Below are 20,601 nucleotides of genomic sequence, written 5' to 3'. Positions count from 1 at the left end.
TTCATCCAACAGGACATCCATGTGAGTTTTCTAGCTTTATGATCCTTTTGATGCGACTGATTTCATACTCGCTTCAGTCGAGTTTCACCCGTAAATGCTTTGATCACCCGTCCCCTGAAAGTATTCCGATTAATTTGAGCAAATTTTGGGCAGGGATGTGGAAAGGACGATAGTTAATCTCGCAGTGCCTACACTTGAAATCTGAAATAAGAGGGATACATTGATACGTACGCATGAATGGACATTCTGCGACGAAGCATGTAGCGAATCACGCGACTTCGTTTCGAGCTCTGGTCCATCCTCGTTGCAGTCGCGGGGGCTCCCCAAATCTTACCGGTCTGGGTCTCACGGCCGACGCGGACGGGCGGGCGGGCGAAGGATAAGTTATCGAATTTAAAAGCTATACCGTTTGAGCTAGATGGAGCCTGATCGCGCGTGCAGTTAAATAATCGGGCCGTAGGCTGGGTGCACTTCCGAGAACTTCTCTGGTTTTGTATAGCCCCGGTTGAATAGCCTTCGAAGAACAAACTACGTAAGCGTTACTTTAGCCCAGGCACTACTAGGGGATTATTACCGAGCCAGGCTTTACCGTAAGAGTTTGGAGTTGTTTATGCATGCGGATTCTCAGCGCTTGTAGTATTCGAATCCTGGGTCCTGAGCCGGACTGTGATCTTGTTCACTTCTAAGATTATCATACAATCATCATGCTCGATGAACTAGCCGCTGCTGGTGATATATTCAAAGAGGCACTAAAGCGGTACCACAGAACCTGCTTCGATTTACAAAAATCATGTATCACTCGTGGTTTGGAAGTGAAGCTCCCGGACGAACTCTCAAGTCGAGTGGTCCAAGAGATGGAATTATTTTCTTTCTATGAATCAACGCTACGAGATGCCAGGTCTGCGCTGGGCTATGTACGAAAACACACCATCCTTTACACCAATAACGCTCTCCCACGCGAGATTATATCTCAGATATTTGGTCTTGTGGCAACTGAAGAACACTCTAATCTTGAATACGAAGAATATACTGGAGCAATCCGTATTGTATCATTAAAAGTCCTGACTCCCTAGCTCATGTATGCTCTTACAAAAAGTCCTGACTCCCTAGCTCATGTATGCTCTTACTGGCGTGAGATTGCACTTGCCTCGAACCCAACTCACACGAACAAAATTTCCTTTTAGACCTACCGTGGAACAACTGGAAGACATCATGCTCCACTTGACCTCTTTGCATATGCTCGACATATTTTTTCCTTGGTCGAGCAAAGCCTATCATAACCTCACGGACCTCTGTCTCGCTTATAGCCCATACTCGGGCCAAGATCTCGGAATCAAACTTGGTGGGTATTCTAAGATCTAGCCCATTGTTACGAAGACTAGGGATTCAGATCAACATAGTTGATTCTCTTCCTGCCACTATCCTATTAAGCCCGTGGCTCTTGAGCATGTTGAGATTTTAGATCTGCATATCGAGTGGTCTGCTTCGCCAGATCCACTCGCATTAGGCCAGTTATTGCGATGGATTGCACCGGATTAAACCCTCTCCGGGTATCAATCAATCAGAAATACTCGAATGACATCAATACAAACATTTCATTCAAAGATAATTCGGTCACAAGCTTCTTTGCTCGTTCAAACGTGATTTCTTTGAATGTATCATCAAGAGATCTAATTACTCATACCCCCCTGACTGATTTGGTTAACTTGTCACCAAGTCTTCGGACTCTAGGAATTGAAAACTTTGATTTTCAAGAGGACACTGGATTGCATTACTCCTCAACCACATAGTCTCAGCACCCTCTATCTACTCAGATCGAAATTTTACGCCAGGGGCCTGGCGAACCTAATTCGGACATACAGCGTTCAGAAAGTGCTTCTATGGGAATGTTCTTCTGCTGGACCCGGTTACATTCCGTTGGGCCCCGAAAACGATATGGTCTCGTCCGCCTTGGAGGGATTGTTACCACATCGACCGACGGTTGAATATCTCGCCTCCCGTCCCTATGCTCATGCACAAAGCCGGTGTGAGTATCTGGGACTCTGGATTCTTTTATTGAGGCTAACCTGGCATACCCAGACGAATTCTTGTCGTAGACGCATTTTTGGTGTCCGAGTGTGAACTTGCAGACACGTACGATAAGAATGAATGTATGAGAAAAGTGTTTGAATGGGTAGTAATGAATAGAGGTAGACTGGGGGAATGTCAACCCTCTTCAGCTATGAAATGGGGAGGGCTGACGGGAGTGTTCGACCTTGAGGCTCATGAGTGGGTCATCCGCTTCCTCCTCAAAATATGCAGACCAGTGAATGGCGGAATGGCGAGTGCAAACGGGAATATAGTAAGATGAAAGCTGAATTAAACACAGATACTTCTCCATGTCTGCACTGATCACGTTCTACACTTATGCCTGGGGCCACGTCTTTTTTTAGACGGGCACAATGTGTGGATGACTGGAATTCGGCCTCACGATAAATCAAGTACTCCCTGCTACTACTCTAGTCGAACATGTAATTCTTGAATATATTGAACGGGTAAAAGTGAACCAAGGCCAGCTTTTCCACCAGACTTATTTACGTCGAGGCCACTCGCTACATATGCACACATTGCGAAAAATGTGTCTACTCGGCGTGAATGGGTGAGTCTTGTTAAACTGACGTTTGACAAACCCAAGTCGGCGCATGCCTCATGTGAGTGATCTGATGTAGCATTGCATTAAACCTTATATTCATACTTGTTGGGTACTTTTTGCTTTTGGCGAGGTACCTTGAGCCTATGCCTGAATCCCACCTCTCGTTCTCGACTACACACGCGCGCAATATAACCTTGAGAGCTTCTCCGTTTCGGGACTCAGGTTTAACACCAAGGGGTTGACGAACCAGCTGATTCGGACGTGGGACATCCAGAGAGTCTTTCTACCTATGGAAATGCTACGGCTCCCGAGCTCTAGCACTCGAACCCCACCAGAAATGATGTCCCGATCGCCTCGCGTCCGCCCTGGCCATGCAAGAGTTATCACCAGAGTCGACACTCATCACCATTATTGATCCTCATAACCAGGCCGACAGATCAGTACAAGTGATTCGAGAACTTGTGGCAATGGAATTATGGTAGAGCTGGCTCTGTGTTTATATTCGGTGGGGATTCGACGATGCATACTGTAGCACCCGGCGTACGATTGACTATCACTATCAACGGAGATAGCCGAACGACTACATACGTAAATGTAATGCGCACTTGAATTGCTTCTATTCGAGAGAGAAGCACCGGAAAGAAAAATGAATGCGCGCAAGCCGTAAAGTATCCTCACCAGCAAAACTGTAACTTGTATCTGCGAAATGTAACTATCTGTATATACCGAGGTACTTCCCATGACACAACGGTATACAACCCCCCCCCCCAAGTTCTTATTCCAAGTAAACAGTTCAAACATAACACGAACGGTCCGTCCTTGATGTATAGTACTACTTTCAACTCGAACAAACCACGCATACAACATCTCCAGACCACATTTCCTCACTTCCCTGCTCAACATCCTAACCAACCACCCCATCCCACCCCTCACACTCTACACAAACTACCGCTACCAACACGACTGAACACCAGCAGCCCCTCTTCCGTGCATACAAAAAATGAAAAAAACCGAATCTAAAACCCAAAACAGACAAACGAAAAAAGGGGCAGCAGGTTTTCTAAAAACAAACAAACACACTTGGATCGCACCTCGCAACGCAACTCGACACTTGCACGCCCCCACTCCCAATCACCATCATCACCATCACCATCACCACGGTCACCACCACCATCACAATCAATCAAAAAATACATTTCAAAAAAGGAAAAACTACGTATGTGTAAAAAAAAGAAAACCAGATCCAGAAAGACACGACAGATCGAACGGGTCGAGTGGAAATAAGAGAAACCGTGCATTGAGAGAGGATGGGGTAAAGTCCGCACAAGAAAGGTGAAAAAAAGGAGACGTGTACAGCGTATGAGAAGAATGGAACGCGAGAAAAAGAGAGAGCGTGTGGATATCCTTATGCCAGCTCGTATGTATGTATGTGAGCCCTGCTCCGTATTTGGTTAAACTCCACCCAACGTTCGAAACGACTGGCGTCTCCGTCATACCTTGGAACCTACGCAGACTAATCCAGGTCTTGGTCCCCATCCCTGCGCGCGCTTAGACGATGAGTGTACCGCCAACCGCACGATGCTTGACCTTTTCGAATATCCTAAACAAACTAATGACCAGATTCCAGCATACAGACTCAGCCCGAAAAGACTAGACAGATCAACGCGAGCTGGCGATCGCACAGTTGCTCGACCTGCCCATTCCAAACGCCATCAGTCAGGTCAAATATTTTCCCCATGGACTTGCACTCACCAGACTCGGGTCCGTCTCTTCTTTTCCTGAAAACGGGTTTCTCGGACGGGGGAAGCTCGTTCCACCATTTAGTCGCCGAGATCGGGGTGCACAACAACGGCGTAGTGAAGTAGTTATCGAAACAGAGCGAGAGCGAGGCGGACCACATGCAGATAAAGAACACTTCCGAGAGGGTGTGGATGAGTTTGGCGGACGTGGACCAGATTCCGAGTGGGCGGCCAAGTATTCGAGCTGCAAGTGCGCCGCAAGGATAGTTGCGATAAGATGTGAACAGTGGTTGCGATAAGATAGATATGAGCACCCCATTCAACCCAAAATAGGCATAATCCAACGCCCAGCGATCCATGCAGCCGCCGGAATTACGAGAATGATCGAGGCACAAAAAGAGTCGTGGCGCAAGTAGATCATCCGGGGTCGAAAATGATAATCGGGTGCGGGTTGTATTGACGAGTATGTTGGCGGGATTTGTGTCGAATGTACCGGTACGGTCGGATATGAATGTGGGGATTGTAGGCGCCGGATAAAGGTGGGACCGGATCCAATGTCGAATAACCGACCATGGGAGTTGACGGTTTATTGCGAATGAATCGACAAACGCGGCGCGGCGGGGCAAGTTCCGTGCAAGCGGTCATTCCAAATCCAACGATTCCATCCCAATTCACGCACGAGTCCCACGAGCCAGAGTGACCATGTGTTGAGCACGCCAGTCCCACAGTCGATCGATTATTCGAGTTTAGCCAAGTGACGTCACGTGTGCCCACGTTGAGTTGGGGTTGGATGGATAGCCGAGCCGAGCGCAGTCGAGCCAAATGGGGGGTCGAGGAGAAGGCGAGAATGATTGCCAAGTGGATGCAGGCATGGGCAGGGATGGTTAAAGCCAAATCAGAAAACAGGGGTAAATGGGGTGAAGAAACGGCGAGGTCTGGAGACGTACGTATATGGCTGCCATGACGTGGACAAGTGTGGGTGGGGCGAAAATAATAACGAGGGTCCTGGGAGCGAACAAGGTTAGAGTGTGGTGGGTGACGCAGGGGCAGACGTACGGTGAGCTCCCGATGGAGCCAGGATATTGTTCTTGAGTTCGAGGTTGCGGGTGGATATGCCGACGGCGAGAGTAGTGGTTGTGAATGCAATGTTGAGGAGACGGATAAACTGCCAGCAAGACATGAATTTAGCAGACACAATGAAAAAGGAGACATGAACGCACGAGTGGGACATAGTTGTTTGCAGAACATAGGTCCGCAGTCGGCGTTTTATTCGGGAATATTTCCTCCTCTCGGCTGCGGACATCATCATCTCTGTGCGTCGAGATGCAGCAGCACCGGCTCCTTTCCGCCAACGTAGCCATATCACTGTGCCAGCCCTTTCCTTTCCGGTGCCGCGATAGGCAGCAGGGGATGGGGTGCCCAGGGAGTCTCCCATCCGGTGTCTGTGTCTGCTGCAACGTAAACGGACCTTGGGGAAGTTCGACCTTGAGACCATTGGTATTGGCACGTAGGTGCTGGGACCAGCCTCGGACTGGGCATGGTCGTCAGAGACCTCTCCCGCAGATCCCTTGCAACATAGGTCCGCAGTCGGCGTTTTATTCGGGAATATTTTCCTCCCCGTCGGCTGCGGACATCGTCATCCTCTGTGCGCCGAGATGCAGCAGCGCCGAGCTCCTTTCCGCCAACGTAGCCCATATCACTGGTGCCAGCCCTTTCCTTTCCGGTGGTGCCGCGATAGGCAGCAGGGGGATGGGTGCCCAGGAGTCTCCCATCCCGGTGTCTGTGTCTGCTGCAACGTAAACGGACCTTGGGGAAGCTCGACCTTGAGACCATTGGTATTGGCACGTATGGCTGGGACCAGCCTCGGACTGGGCATGTCGTCAGAGACCTCTCCCGCAGATCCCTTGCGCTTTGCGTAATTAAAGACCGATCCCTGGCTGGCCTTGCGCAGTGGATACGGCACATAGACCACCACGAGCCCTGTGCCTGCTCTGATATGCCCGATATCGGAGATCGCTCTGCCAGTGCCGCTGGATTGACCCAGGCGACGGATTCGATCCCGACGACGGATTGAACGACCGGAGAGATCCCGACTGTCGAGGGGAAAGCAACGCCGTGTGGTCATCAATGTGCGTCTTGGGCTGCGTATTCACACTCAAGTCCGGTTTCGCCTCTTCAACTGGCTCGGCGGGTCATCCCGCGCCCACGCTATACACCATCGAAAAAAAATAAATCATCAAAAATAGGATGAGAAAATGAGAGGACAAGATACATACGGGGTGTGGTTATCACCACTCGCTTCTTTGGCGCAACAGTCGACGCTTGGGATTGAGATCTGCCGCTCGTATGGCTATGTGCACTCGGGCTGCGTGCTCGCGTCGAGGGCGTCAGCGAGCGTTCCATCAAGCACACTAGACGAGGTCGTCCTCAACACTGCGAGTGTGCCTGGCACCGCACTGCCACGTAACAAGCGACCGGCGCTTTCGTCTCTGCCTCAAGCCCCATCGTCATAGTGTAGCTCGACTTGTGCGACTGGTGGGTTTCAGGTGGAGCTAGCGGGTTCCGCTATTGGCGGCTGGGCAAAGCAGACTTTGTGATTCGTCTGTGATCGAGATGTGTCTGGCCCACGTCTCACTATCACGGCACCCATCGTTTGGGTAAATGATAGACTGTTCCAATCGAACCATGCCATTGGCGCTTAATGCATAGTGGGTGTCGATGTATTGGAGTGCGAGTGTTTAGTGGGCTGCTTTTGTAAAATGATTCGATTGCTGTGATTACTTGCTGTGAACGTGTTCAAGCGCATCTGTGATGGCTCACATGCCCTTTCCGCCCGCCAACCAAAAAGAAAACCTTGCTCATTCGGTGCATCTGACCACCTTCCCGCCCAAATTTAATAATACCCGGCGATTGTTCTTGGGACAATAGGTACCCAAAAGGGTGCGATGTAGTACGAATTAATTCGCATAATCTAGTGGGAGAGAGAGGGCGTTTGAAGGGAAATTTATCCGCAAATCACACCGAGGTGAAGTCCAAATGGTTTTAATAGTACAAATATCATAGCACCTTGTTTCTGGTGTCTTATCACCAGGACCATCGCAACCCCTCACCTAAAACACTCGAATTGTGCCACAAAGAGATACCTCTTTCCAAGAACACAACGTAATCAATTACCGACTTGTAGAGAAGTTCAGAAATACGACCGACCGAGCTGAATGCACAGATAAATCAACCTCGTAGTGGGCCGAGGGGTTGCGACTTGTCAATCATACATACATAACTCGAATCATAGGGCACCAGAAAAGAACAACTTCAAAAGCTAATAGTATCTTCATTGGGAGTACAGATTAGCGTATACAGTCACGAAATAGATTGGGTTATACCGTATGAAGGAAGTGAATTATTCACACGATACTGGTAACGCGTATGTTCTCGAACCCAGTAGCTCACAATAGTACGCGAGGACAACATGAACGAGAGGTAGTGAGGCACCAGTCAACATATTGTACGGTATGTATAGTATGCAAATAGAGAAAGCTCAAACGAGGGACTCGACGAGACTATCCCCAAACCCAAAATACGAACATCACAAATCACCAATCCACACTCTTAATGCTAGAACGGTGCCCAACTCCCAAAAACAGGCAGGGAAATTATCCTGATGCTACATCTTTCACCGCAAGAGGACCCGAGTGTGTCTTGGACACCAACAATGTTACTGGCACATATGCACATCCCCTTACCCAATCCTCGAGTCATCCAGCGGTAATACTAACCCGATCCGAACATCAGTCAACCTAATCTGACAGACTAAGGAACTGGCCCTTCCCCGAGCACCCTTTAATGCATTTCGTCTGCCTCTTGGAAAATGATAGATGCTCATATTCATCCCGAGCCTACTCTAATCTATTCCGGGATTCCAACAGTTTCAGTCGCGCTTCGTCGGGAGGCTGCCTCGATCGCTTCATGCGCCATTAGCATGGTTTTTTATTTACCGCTTGCCAAAAATAGGATTGGGTCACGTTTATTCTTATACATATTTCAATTTTCTGAGTGAATAGTGTTGCTCGCGTGTTTACTACGTAACACACCACCCATAGTGCAGGCTACTGGATTTAGAGTGTGTTTATTGGAGTTTTTCTATCCACCGTTTGGACTGCCATACCCGGCAAGCGAATCACTACAACAAACGAGGGAGGCTAGTTCAGATTGCATATATACTCACACAAAACTGGTTAATCTGTTTATTCTTTATACATATTTCAATTTTCTGAGTGAATAGTGTTGCTCGCGTTTACTACGTAACACACCACCCATAGTGCAGGCTACTGGATTTAGAGTGTGTTTATTGGAGTTTTTCTATCCACCGTTTGGACTGCCATACCCGGGCAAGCGAATCACAACAAACGAGGGAGGCTAGTTCAGATTGCATATATACTCACACAAAACTGGTTAATCTGAGTGAATCTAATGCTGAAAGTCTTGGGATATACTGGCTTACCTTTCAAATTCCTAACTGTTAGTCCGCCAAGAAGCTTGAGAGGCCAAGGCGAGGCAAGTGGCTAAACGAAGGCTCCAGAATTGCCCACCCTGCAGCTTTGTGATCGATAGACTGTTACCGGGCTGCTCGGACAAGGTATGGGGTAATTTTCATTTACTCAGAAATGCGCATCGGAAATTGGTGGGTCGAGAGAGTCGTCGAGGGTTGTTTGCGTTCATGGTACCTGAGCACATCAAGACACGCGGAAATTAGCCGTCGCCTCCCTAAGGCCTGGGACTCCCATGATCCCACCTTGCCACACCCCCCCGAGCCCAAACGCCGCCAGACAGCCGTCCCATCTCCCATCGCCCGACTAGCGGCACTGTCACACCCAGAAGCCGAATTCCAAACCCCGTACCTCAACCCCCCCTGGGTCCCGGAAAACCCCTTCCCCGGCAGACTACAGTTCGCCTACCCCCCTACCGGCTCCTCAAAAGACCGCCGAGCAAAGATTGCGGAGAACGCCAATCGTCTGATCGACGCACTTGCGCACGAGGGAACCCTGATTGGCATCTCCGACGGGTCAAAAGAGGTCCGCTCGGGAATCCGGAAAGTAGGAGTTGGATACAGCATCGTATGGAAGAAAGAGGAGGTTGCCAAATTTAGCGGCGGCATCGGCCCTCGCGCGGACATTTTGACGCCGAAATGCTCGCCCTTGCGCTCATAGTCCGCAGATGCACGCGGTTTGCAAAGGCACACAATATTCACAGAATCCACATCTTCTCGGACAACCTAGCCGCCGTACGCATTATCAACAAATGTAACTCCCACGCCGCCCAATACGCTTCAATACTTTTCCGAAAAGAGGCCCACACTTCCTCCAAGGCAACGCAAGGAGGTCAATCGTGGTCCAATGGATCCCGGGCCACTCCAAAATTGAAGGCAACGAACGCGCGGACAGATTGGCTAACGCAGGACTCGACTCCCGCCCTACGCCGTTCTTTAACCGGACCGCAACCTGGGCCAAATGCCGCGCCACCCAACGCGCAGCCAAGTCATGGGGACGCTTATGGGCAGAGCACCCCACTCCAAAACGGTCCAAAACACATCCCACGCCCCCCAGCACTCAAACTGCACCCAATATTCCAAAACCCAGCATCCCTCGATCGGTGTCCTCCCGCCTCATCCACGTTATGACAGGCCACGGCTGCTTCGGCGAATACAAGGCCAGAATGCCTTTCATTAACGGAAGCGCCAAATGCCAATGTGGCGACCCAAACCAGACTATCCCTCACCTCCTGTTCCACTGCCCGCTTGCCGAAGATAGCCGCAAGCTCCTGTTCGAAGCGGCACCAGACCTCAACCCCGCAACCCTCTTCGGGACCCCCAAGGGACTGGAAGCGGTCGCCAAATTCATCTACCACTCCGGAATTGGCCTCTACAAGTAGTCATATCCTCACAACGACGCTCCACCGGAACCCGGCGATAAGTCTACCGTCTATCTCACCCGCGGCTCAGAACCTCGCCGCATTTGCATTCACGCCTTCTCTATCTCTATCTCCCTCCTTCTTGCTCTCGCGTTGCCTGCCCGTTTGTCGTGTCATGTGCCCTGTGCGCGTTTGCGTTGATCTTTGTATTCTCTCCGAGCGGTTTGCCTTGTTCGCATGTAGCTCCTGTTAGTCTCTAATAGAAGTGTACCTGAGCACATCAACCTTCCTCAACTCGGCCACTGCTGCCGGGCGGGTACCCTCACAAGTCGAAAGAGCTTAGACCCTGTATTATCAAATAACGTCTGATCGAAGTTGGTATTCTTGGAAATTTCAAAACTCAGGCGACTTCTCTCTTTTCCTCACCCCATGACTGGCCAGGGAGCTCTATGAAACAGGCTGACCTTGGCACTCGGAACTAGTTTCACCATGACTATAAAGTGTGGATGACAGACCTCACTCTGATCCAACAGTTCCGAGTCTCCTCTACAGTCGTTCTTTCCCAACCTACACTCTCTTCAGCATGATCGCATTCAGCCGCCTCACCACCCTGCTCCTCTTTGTTCTCTCCCTTGGGTTTTTGACTTGCGCCGCCCCTACTACCGGCAATGGACAGGCCCTCTCTGTGCGAGGAGGTGATTGCGCCAACGTGGTTGACGCCTTGGCTTCCTTGAAAACTAAGCTGGAGGTCCACTTGGATGCTTGTGGTACGTACTTGATCATCATTTAAATGATCCAAATTAAAGTTCGTCTATTGGAAAATCAGACCTAGTCAAGGCTGATACAGATGTTAATGTCTTAATTATTGCCAAGGTTAAGGCTGACGTCGAGGAAGCGACCAAGGCTGTTGCCAAAATCGGTGTTATTGCTGACGTCGATGCCAAGATCAAAGCTGATATTGTTGCGCGAATTGCTGTGATCGTCTCGGTTAGTATCATTTTACTCAGTACTTTTTGCTCCTTGCTTATTGTACTGGCTCTTTAGCTCGTTGTCAAGATCCTCATTAAGCTGTCGGCCAAGATCAGTTCGATCATGGCTGACATTTGCATCCAGATTGATGTTTGCTTGAAGGCTCTTCTCGTTGCTCTCAACGTTTGCATCAACGGAGTTGTCGCTCTCAGCCTCAAAGCGTGAGTTCCATTTGTGCCACTCACTTTTAATTACTAACGATATTGTAGTATTGTGGACCTCACTATCCTTGTTTTCATCAAAGTCAAGCTGTCGTTGTGTGCTGGTCTTTTGGGTCTCCTTAATATTAGTGTTGCTTTGTGAAGTACTGCTACTTAGATATCCGCGATAGAGTTTGCATTGGGCTTAGAGATACATGTCATCGTGTCTAATTCACTCTTTTTAACCTTCCTCGTTCTTTGCGTTATTATTTTTTAGACGCGTTATCTAAGCGGTCTGAAAATGAGTGGTGTTTGCACATCCTACCTTTGCGCTATGGATGCAGAGGCGCTGTTCTTGGTTTAACTAACTCCAGTGTTGTCTTTTCTTTCAATATCCCAAGTAATCCGGCGGGTGTGTCTCGAATCGTAGACACTGAATGGCTGAAACTATCGCGAAGACACATGGAACAATCACAATTTAAAAAACGATATATCGTATGATTCATTGGTGTGTAATGACAATGACCGGCTTCAGCCCGTACTGCTCGCTTTACTGCAATACCAGATGTATCGCCAGGTCAAGTCATCAATAAGCACTTTATTGATCAGATAGAAATAAAAAGATTGTACTTGTGGTTGCAACATGACCTGGCAATGTCTAAGACTAAGCGACGATGCTCAAAGGGCGGGAGTAAGCCTTTTTTTTCCCGTATATCTTCACAGTATTGTATGATTAGCTAGGTTGACTACTTGTGCGTGGTTAGAACCAAACAAACAGCTCACCAAACACCACTTAAGGCTAGCTCTGCTCTCCCCCTTGCTGTCTTAACCTCATCAATTCCACCGGCCCAGCCCATCCGTCCAAATCCGACACCATTTCCTCTCCAAGCACCAGTTCTGGGCCCTCGCCACTGACATTGGTGCCTACACCGGTAAGCTTTTTCCATTCCCCTGTGGTACCGTAGATCAATACCAACACCGCAGTAAATATTTCGACTAAGACGCTGTGTCCCTCTGGCGTCAATTCAATAGTTGTACCCTTTCTTTTCAAGTAATGTATGAGTAGTGCAAGGGGATGGTTTTGCGGAGGTGCAGTGCGGCATTCGTAGCGAATATGCGCATTGGGATCCGGGTATATAGACGCGGGCGAGGTTTGTGGTGTGGCAGTCCAATGGGAAGTCAGAGTATGGAGCGTACATACTTGAGACTTTCTGTAAATCTTTGATATTAGCTGTGTTTCTTTCAAAGCATAGTCAGGGGCGCACTTGTTTGTCTTGGAAAATATAGAGTTTTTGATTTTGCTGAACATGGTGTTCATGTCTATGTTGGATCCAAGAACCGTGACTTTGCCTTCGGCCCAATTAATCGTACCGGCAACCTTGACAGTCGGCTCCGTATCCGATGTATTATGAACAAACACGCCAATTATTGTCCGTGGTCCAATGGTTCGCACATTCACTATGGGTTGGTCTTCTTCATACCAAATTCCGTTCAAAGGATGACGCGAAGCAAGCGTGAGTTTGAGCGGCCGATCAGTGGGTATATCAGGTCTGCTATCCCTATGAGCTGGAATTGACGAAGGTGTTAACAGAGGGCCAAGCGGACGAGTAAACGGTGCCTCTCGGTAAGTTGGCAATGTTTCTTCCGTTGGTTGGTTGGGTGTATCTGCTGTTGCTCCAGGTTCAGGTCCAGGAGTGCTCGTAGCCTCTACTGCGTCTCTCCTAGCCTGTAGGAAGGTGTGCCACCTCCATTCTTCCTCTCCCGTTGCGGTTATAATTCCGGTCAGAACAAGCGCGTCTGTATAGGGTCTCCCAATATCCGTGAGCTCGATGCGAGTACCAAGTGCCCCACGGCGGACAACGAACGCGGCCAGAACTTCTCCCTTTGAGTTCGTCGCCTGATATCAAAAGTGGAGATATTATGACAAGTTTGCTTGATAATTGTGTAGAAGTTTACTTACCTCCCATTCGCCATTCCTGGTCGACCATTTAATCTCGGGATTCCTTCCCCACTTTTGAAATACCTAACCAGTGATGTTGAAGATTGAACCCCCTTATAGTCTGTAGCAGCCTGGACTTACGTGCGTTTGTGATGCAGACCACTTGGATTGATCTATCCACTCGTTTCGAATTATCCTCAATCCTTCTGTCTCTACCCAACCTTCCTTCCAGTGAATGATACCCACATTGGTCGATCGAGAAGGGCGCGAGATCACCGTCTTTTCACCAGAGGTAGCAATCGCGTATTCAACATTTCCGTATGAGCCAAAGAGACCCGAAAGTAGCCGGGTCGAATCTAGTAGGAACGCTTGAGTGAATTCAGGTGGCGGCGAGGCCTGAGATCTCGATTTGGACTTGAACGAAAACAGCGCATCTAGTTGCAGTTCTCCGCCATGCATAATGGTACTTGCAGGCATTCGAGGTCAGCCCCGTGGGGGTTCAAATCTCAATCGCTCTTATTCTAGGATACTACCCCAAAGACATACGTGGTTTGCTGATCATGTGGTATCGGATAATTAGGAATCAAACCCCCGACCAACTTGCTTACACTTATTTGGCTTAGGTGCCAGTGGGACGAAATCCTGATCACAAAATGAATTCAATTACGCCGTCCATGGTGCAGTGCAAAGCACAAACACATACGAGCGAGCACCTCATAACCATCGACCTTCTTCAGATGTAAAGACTCATCCGATCCGGTCAGGCCGGGATTGGACCAGTCAGACTTGGAATCTTCTGTCATGTTACTGCCATCATTCACTTTACATCCGCCACCGTCATATCTTGTGGTTGTGGCATTACTTCGTAGCTCACTGCAGGCTCCAGTTTTACCTGTTTCTAGGTAAACATATTATTTTGATTGGGGACCCAGCTGTTCTCGAACGTCCAGCTGAAGGCGAAGGTTTAAGGTACTTTCAAGTACGGTGGGCAAGGGAGAGTTCATGGTCCCTTCATGAAGAACATACTCGTCTACAGACAGGATGTGACCTGCTTACTGAAGTCAAGCATACGAATATGCCAATGACTTATGCCTTGTGAAGCAAACAATTAGGTATATGTATGCACGTCGAATTCGTCAAGTTAGGGGCATTGTGATACGATTGGATCACTAGAAATCGGAATTTTGACTGACGGTCCCACACGACTCCACTATACCAATGTTCTCTCAAGTGATGAGAACAAAGCTGTAAACAGACAACATGCCACTGGGATGTCAGTCATCTGATTATCCGGAGTCATCCGAACTTTCAAAAATTATATAGTCGATGCCGGGCTCCTCGGATATCAATCACAGATAAATGTTGACTTTATATGAATAAGGGGTGTATGCGCCCAAAATAACCGGCGGTACTTCTCGCATAAGTGGTGGGCTGTTTTGCTTACATATGTCGCTGTCGTTATGTGAACCATGTTCCTACTTCTCAAAGCGTACTAAACTCATTTCGGAGTACATCAACTCCCCCTCCACACCAGTATGGGGAACAAATTACCATAGGACTGTCGCGTAGTACTTAACACCAGTACCACCAATCCAAAGAGGGTTCAATTGACTGAGAAAGGGTTATTACACCAAATTCTGGTTGTTATATCTGATGAATTGATGCAAAATACTACCTGACAACATCAATACTAATGGTTCCTATCACCGATCTATAACGTCCTAGCTATTATACTCGTATGGTATAGATGATGTATATATATAACCCCATGAGCCTTTCAGAACCGCCGCTTGAGGGATACCTCGCAGCGAGTTGCATCTCTGACAAACGCATCGGCTACTTCAAGCTGACGGGAGCTATGTTAGTATTATTAGAGATAATTTAGTCGTTTAGAGAAATACCTTGGCATCGGGATTGGCTAGCTCAACATCGTATCTATGAAAAAATGCAGCGGAGATGAGCAGCATATTCATATTGGCCAAATTGCGACCAATACAGGCACTTTAGTTGATGAGGGAGTCAGAAGCTTCAGTGTTGTACATATCAAAAAATAACATACCGAGGACCTGTTGAAAACGGAACAAAGTACTTGCTTAACGCCGTAGATCCGTCCTCTAGCCATCGTTCTGGCCTGTAGTCATGAGAGTCAGGTCCCCAGACATTGGACCTGTTGGTGGAATAAGAAGGCACGCTGATAACGCTTCCCTCGTTGAATATCTCCCCAGCAATCTTGAGGGTCTTTCCCGCCGGAACAGTTCGGGGTAGCCCAAGCCCTATGGTAGAATAAAGCCTCAAAGCTTCTTTGATACACGCATTGAGATATGGTAGATCCTTAACCTGCTCGTGACTCGGTGGTGTGACCCCAGATTGATCTTTCCCCGGTTCCTCGACGGAAGAGAGAGCCGAGTCGAGTTCCTTTTGAAGTCTACTCTTGATTACAGAGTTGGAAGCAACGTAATAGCAGAGAGCACTCAAAGAGCTGTTAAACAATTATGTGAGCCTGATCAGAATGCCTATCGAATTTGGTACTCACTTTGCAGTTGTATCACTTCCAGCTCCAATGGTCACAAGAGCTTCAGAGTCAATCTCTTTTCTCGACATTGGCGACCCGTCGGGGTTCCTGACTTCAAACAGCTTGTCCAGCAAGTCTGGCCCGCGCTCTTGATCTTCCGGTTGTTCTCTTCCTATCCTGCTGATACGCGCATCGACCAGGGCCTTCGTAGTTTCCAAGTAGTTACGGCGACTATCCGAGTCATTTTTATGCCAAGGGGCCATGATGAGTAGCTTCTGGAACCATGCAGGATATGGGCCAATAGACAATCCGATTTTTCCTCCATCGGCGATGAGACGAATTATAGGCACCCCCTCTACATTTCTTTCAGATACGGTGGATAATGAAGCTGGGGTCGAGTCTTTCTGTCTTTCTACCATTCCGAAGGGTACTCCGAGAGCCAAATCACTAATAATATCAAAAGAGAGATAGGCGAACTCTGCAGGAGCGATAAATTGTAGCAATGAAGATAATAATTTCAAGGGACTTACGCGGACAAATGTTGAGAACCGCTCGGCTCTTTTGAACACTCCAATTAAACCCAGATTTGCCTTTGAGAGCCTGTTCACATCGGTTATCCAGTTGAATGTAGAACCGCCGGATATGCTCCTTCACACGTGGCTCAAAGCTCAAGACATTCTGTGCACTGTAAATATTTGCAATGCGCTTTCGCTTCACTGGATAGGATTATGAATTGTGAGATGATTCATGAGTACACTGATCTAAACATTACTTACTGGTGTGAACAACCTTATCACGGGCACTAAAAACATCTTTGGTCTCTGCCGATTGCAGTATTTCGTAAAATTCCGATTTGAGAAGACCGCTCGAATGCCCATAAACAATCTTCCGTATTGCGGTAGAGTCAATGTATGCACCGAAATAATAACTATGTCACCGACCTCCAACGCATCAGGATCGGCGATACTAATATGATTGGGTCCAATCCTCACAAACCTTCCTATTATTCAATACTAATTAGTTCTTCAGCGTTTTCTCACCAATTTTACCTACACGTACCATATTTCTCATGGAGCTCATGAAGATCCTTACAGTAGTGACCAGAACTCCCAGCTCTGGCTAACCACAAATTAGTCAATGATGCAAACCATGGCCCGGAGAACCGGCGTCGGTATTCGTGTGGATCTACTAGATAAGGAATAAGATAGTATGCAGCCTGTACATACACTTCAGCCTTCGACCAGCAGCATATGCTTTAAACAGGACATCTGGGCAACGTACCAAGAGGGCCGCTGCGGCAGTACAGTATTGAGTACCGGATTGCTTAATGGTCTCGTAGATCATGATTCTATGGGCACTGAATGATGGGCTTGCCTGGATAGGTTGTGCAATATATACTCGGAGCTCCGAATCAAATCAGAAAATAAAGGTGGGGAAGCGCCGTTCACAACTCCTGCCGCTACTATGAAAAGTCCGTGTGCAGGCTTGTATAAGCGTTCATTTGGCTATCATGACAGCTACATAATGACACTGATTGAACAAATTTAGAAATAGGCAGACTTAGCGCCGGCCAGAGCAAGGAAATGTCTGTCGAGTGGAATATGTCAAGTGAAGAGCCGCGCGCGAAGTGGATAGTTATAGCCCTAAGAAATAGGCGATTCAGCAAATTTTGTTCTCTTCCTACCCTAATCAGCAGAAATTTATTGAAACGCGTGTCGCCAAAAGCGCCCGCGGTTGGTAGTAATCAAATGAATTTCAAACTGGGCTCGAAAGCCCATAATTCTGAATCTCCAGGCTTGACTCCTGGAGTAGCTCAGGTACTGAACAAGGTTCCAACGAATGGGTGTTTCATAGTCGGTTGAGAGTAAGATTTAGTATGGCCCAATAGCAACCAAAGCTCCTATATGTTGCCCCGACCCCCGCTGTAATTCGAATTTCGAATGCCCTATTATAGACGCAAAACAGTAACGCCATATATCATTGTAGGAGATTGAAGGGACTGGGCGAGACTATTGGTGTTTTAGATCCGCATCTGAAAACCTTCATTTGTGATGCTCGAGTATCGTTTTTCTACCACTCGGGACGAATGATATGGGAATTTTCATTAACCGTACAAGGATTATCATGAACTAACTATGACTTGCTCAGCACATGCATTCTAATTAGCACATCGCTTTCCGAGTTTCAAGCTCAACGCCATCCCAATAAAACTCACTTTGAATAGCCATCCAACTACCGACCCAGAGAGCATACAGAACAGAACAGAGCAGAACAGAACAGAACGTAGCTCATGGATTTCTGGAACCCTTCGGCATCAATCGCCGCGCCTCTTAATATCCAAAGGAATCAAGGCCCACGATATCGCCATGCCACCGAGTAGTGCAACAATTCTGCATAAGATAGTGTCAATAACAGCCCTGAGGAATACCGCCGTTATCCTACATTGGGTGGAGCACATCTACACCATACTTGATTTTCTCTGCTGTTAAGCCCAAGCTTGGTAGTTCGAGTTGATCGTCATACCTTTTGGATCAATGTACCTGTGAGGAAGGGAAACAAGGCACCTCCTGCTTGCCCAAACCTAGGGAAATGTGTTACTTTCAATTACCATTTTTTTTTACTATACTCACGATGCTACCCATCCCATAGATCCGGTCCAAAGCCTGGAAATATTCGTATATGAGAAATATAGTATCCCCCAAGTGCTCAGACCCACCATTTTGGTAGAACGCTTCGGAGGACATTCATGCCAATCGGATACATCGGCCTACCGATCTCAGCATCAGTAAGTAGACACAAACTTTAATCGTTAAATATACCCTATTTAGCGTCATAAATGAGTATTAATTTGACAACCAGACTAGTGACACTTACCCATGAGCACACCAACGAGTGCAAAAGCAATGGCGTTTCCGAACAGGTTAGGGAGCATCCATACGGTCATCTCAAGCCCTACCGCCAGTAGGATATATGCGTAAACCACTCGCCGTTCGCCAACCTATAGTTGAAATATGCGTTGGCAGGGCTGCAAATTCCTTAGACACACTTACCTTTTCATTCAGCCAAAGCAAGCCAATCCGCCCTAGCATCAAGCCTAAAATAGCATGTGTGAGCAAAATTATGTATCGGGTGGCTCAGAGCAGTATACCTCCAAAGAAACCACTATCCAGCATATCACTTAGTACACGCGGGGAAGTAGACTATTGATAGACACCTACCTAGAAATGTACCCTGCAGAGGATCCACCACCACGCTCTTCGACGGCGAACTGGATTAAAGCATCAATAATTTTGACAACTTGCCTTGTCATGGTATTCACCGTGACGATCCAACCTGCTAAAGGTTCAGCACCAATGATGTCTTTGATTGGTGGGCTTCCTCACCTCCCATAGTATTTTCCGCTCCAACATATAAAAGACAAAACACGGCCATCATATTAACTGTCCACGATCCGAATACTTGTTTATACTTTCGTTGGTTGCTTCCTGATTCTGTAGGCTCCGGAGGTTGTATAGGGCCCAGGAGTTCTAATTGATTGAACAACAGTTAATTGTTTCGCCAGAATAGGCTAATAAATTAAACTAACCTTCTTGTGTATGGAATCCAAATGTCGTAAACATAAGTACAAGATTAAAAGATGCGATAACAAGCGGGACCGCGTATAAATACGACCAGTACGGCTTATTGGCGAATTGGGTTGCGACGAACGGCGAGATAAAAGCACCGGCGCCTGAATCCCATCGCTGATTAAATCATAATGGGAGCCAAGGAAGATGTAAAATTACCATATAATGAATGGATGATACCCAGTTTCGCCGATGGGTTACTTCGTAATGCGCTAACAAATCCGTTTGCCTGGGCATCTTGCAATCCGATACCTGGGTGAATGTAAGCTACCCAGCCCCCAGTAGTGACAGTTTAGAACGGACCGAACTCATTGATCAAGAACGCTAAAAAGATGATTTAGACACAGGAACGTCAGATAGGAAACGTCGCCCACCGATGGCCGCCACGGGGAACGGAAGCGCTGGAACCAAAATTGCATAGGAGACAGCTTGGCAGACACCACCTATTGCAATCTAGCCTATAAATCTACCGGTTGATTTAGCTATAAAAAAAACACCCCCCTAGAAATACCACACGCCCAAAGCCTAGGCGATCTGAAAGATACACTATACCAATTGGATTAAATAAGGGAAAGAGCAAGATCGTTTACACGACATACCATTAAGAATCCCAGATAACATGAAGCCAAGACACCCGGAGACGAAGAGAACCGAAACGACCGTAAAAGTGAGATCGTAATGTTTTTGGATCGTTGGTATGAGAGGTCCGACACTGCCATCGTTCCATCCGCTCTATTGACAAATAATATAGTCATGTCGCTCGTTAGGTATATTTCTTGTATAACTTGCTTACCAAAAATAGGCACATTCCACACGCAATAACAGCTGCCCATTCCTTCCTCGAGCTATCTTTTGATTCAGAGATACTACCATCATCCGGAAATTCCTCGTTTGTATTCCCACTCGGACCAAACACGCTCATCTCAATCCCTTCATTCGTACTTCGAGCACGAACAACTACGTGGGGAGGAGCCTGGAGATCGAGTGTTGTATTCGCTACATTGTTATTGTATTTTTCTGAAATAAATCCAATAGACGAGAGGTCGTGAACTTGAGTCGTAGCGGAGGTGCTCATGT

At 47.7% G+C, this 20,601-nt stretch overlaps 7 protein-coding genes across 7 annotated transcripts; 3 read left to right on the top strand and 4 right to left on the bottom strand.

Annotated features, from left to right (window-relative positions):
• Window positions 1-704: 704 nt before the first annotated feature.
• RhiXN_12209 (F-box-like domain-containing protein) lies at window positions 705-1,073 on the top strand (the record flags this gene model as incomplete). Its single annotated transcript, XM_043332024.1, has 1 exon — window positions 705-1,073. One exon carries the CDS (start codon window positions 705-707, stop codon window positions 1,071-1,073), a length of 369 nt encoding a protein of 122 aa, XP_043186785.1.
• A 3,715-nt stretch (window positions 1,074-4,788) lies between these two features.
• Window positions 4,789-6,204, bottom strand: RhiXN_12208 (uncharacterized protein; the record flags this gene model as incomplete). Its single annotated transcript, XM_043332023.1, has 4 exons — window positions 4,789-5,306; window positions 5,428-5,536; window positions 5,592-5,682; window positions 5,738-6,204. 4 exons carry the CDS (start codon window positions 6,202-6,204, stop codon window positions 4,789-4,791), a joined length of 1,185 nt encoding a protein of 394 aa, XP_043186784.1.
• A 2,831-nt stretch (window positions 6,205-9,035) lies between these two features.
• Window positions 9,036-10,299, top strand: RhiXN_12207 (RNA-directed DNA polymerase from transposon BS; the record flags this gene model as incomplete). Its single annotated transcript, XM_043332022.1, has 3 exons — window positions 9,036-9,577; window positions 9,648-9,671; window positions 9,717-10,299. 3 exons carry the CDS (start codon window positions 9,036-9,038, stop codon window positions 10,297-10,299), a joined length of 1,149 nt encoding a protein of 382 aa, XP_043186783.1.
• Window positions 10,300-10,861: 562 nt separating this feature from the next.
• Window positions 10,862-11,610, top strand: RhiXN_12206 (uncharacterized protein; the record flags this gene model as incomplete). Its single annotated transcript, XM_043332021.1, has 4 exons — window positions 10,862-11,045; window positions 11,105-11,265; window positions 11,323-11,468; window positions 11,517-11,610. The coding sequence occupies 4 exons, from the start codon at window positions 10,862-10,864 to the stop codon at window positions 11,608-11,610; spliced, it is 585 nt and encodes a 194-aa protein (XP_043186782.1).
• A 636-nt stretch (window positions 11,611-12,246) lies between these two features.
• RhiXN_12205 (uncharacterized protein) lies at window positions 12,247-13,863 on the bottom strand (the record flags this gene model as incomplete). The annotated part of the gene is made up of 3 exons (XM_043332020.1): window positions 12,247-13,344; window positions 13,408-13,470; window positions 13,528-13,863. The coding sequence occupies 3 exons, from the start codon at window positions 13,861-13,863 to the stop codon at window positions 12,247-12,249; spliced, it is 1,497 nt and encodes a 498-aa protein (XP_043186781.1).
• Window positions 13,864-15,163: 1,300 nt separating this feature from the next.
• Window positions 15,164-17,242, bottom strand: RhiXN_12204 (cytochrome P450 family protein; the record flags this gene model as incomplete). Its single annotated transcript, XM_043332019.1, has 9 exons — window positions 15,164-15,232; window positions 15,288-15,387; window positions 15,446-15,865; window positions 15,920-16,376; window positions 16,429-16,614; window positions 16,675-16,783; window positions 16,840-16,898; window positions 16,958-17,083; window positions 17,125-17,242. 9 exons carry the CDS (start codon window positions 17,240-17,242, stop codon window positions 15,164-15,166), a joined length of 1,644 nt encoding a protein of 547 aa, XP_043186780.1.
• Window positions 17,243-18,707: 1,465 nt separating this feature from the next.
• On the bottom strand, window positions 18,708-20,599 carry RhiXN_12203 (major facilitator superfamily transporter; the record flags this gene model as incomplete). Its single annotated transcript, XM_043332018.1, has 14 exons — window positions 18,708-18,718; window positions 18,773-18,896; window positions 18,949-18,992; window positions 19,047-19,060; window positions 19,117-19,166; window positions 19,218-19,231; window positions 19,282-19,425; window positions 19,485-19,628; window positions 19,684-19,776; window positions 19,828-19,848; window positions 19,899-19,977; window positions 20,036-20,070; window positions 20,124-20,256; window positions 20,318-20,599. 14 exons carry the CDS (start codon window positions 20,597-20,599, stop codon window positions 18,708-18,710), a joined length of 1,188 nt encoding a protein of 395 aa, XP_043186779.1.
• Window positions 20,600-20,601: the final 2 nt, after the last annotated feature.

The sequence above is a fragment of the Rhizoctonia solani genome, chromosome 15, assembly GCF_016906535.1.
Source record: "Rhizoctonia solani chromosome 15, complete sequence".
Classification (NCBI taxonomy): domain Eukaryota; kingdom Fungi; phylum Basidiomycota; class Agaricomycetes; order Cantharellales; family Ceratobasidiaceae; genus Rhizoctonia; species Rhizoctonia solani.
This window is presented reverse-complemented; position numbering and strand designations above follow the sequence as displayed.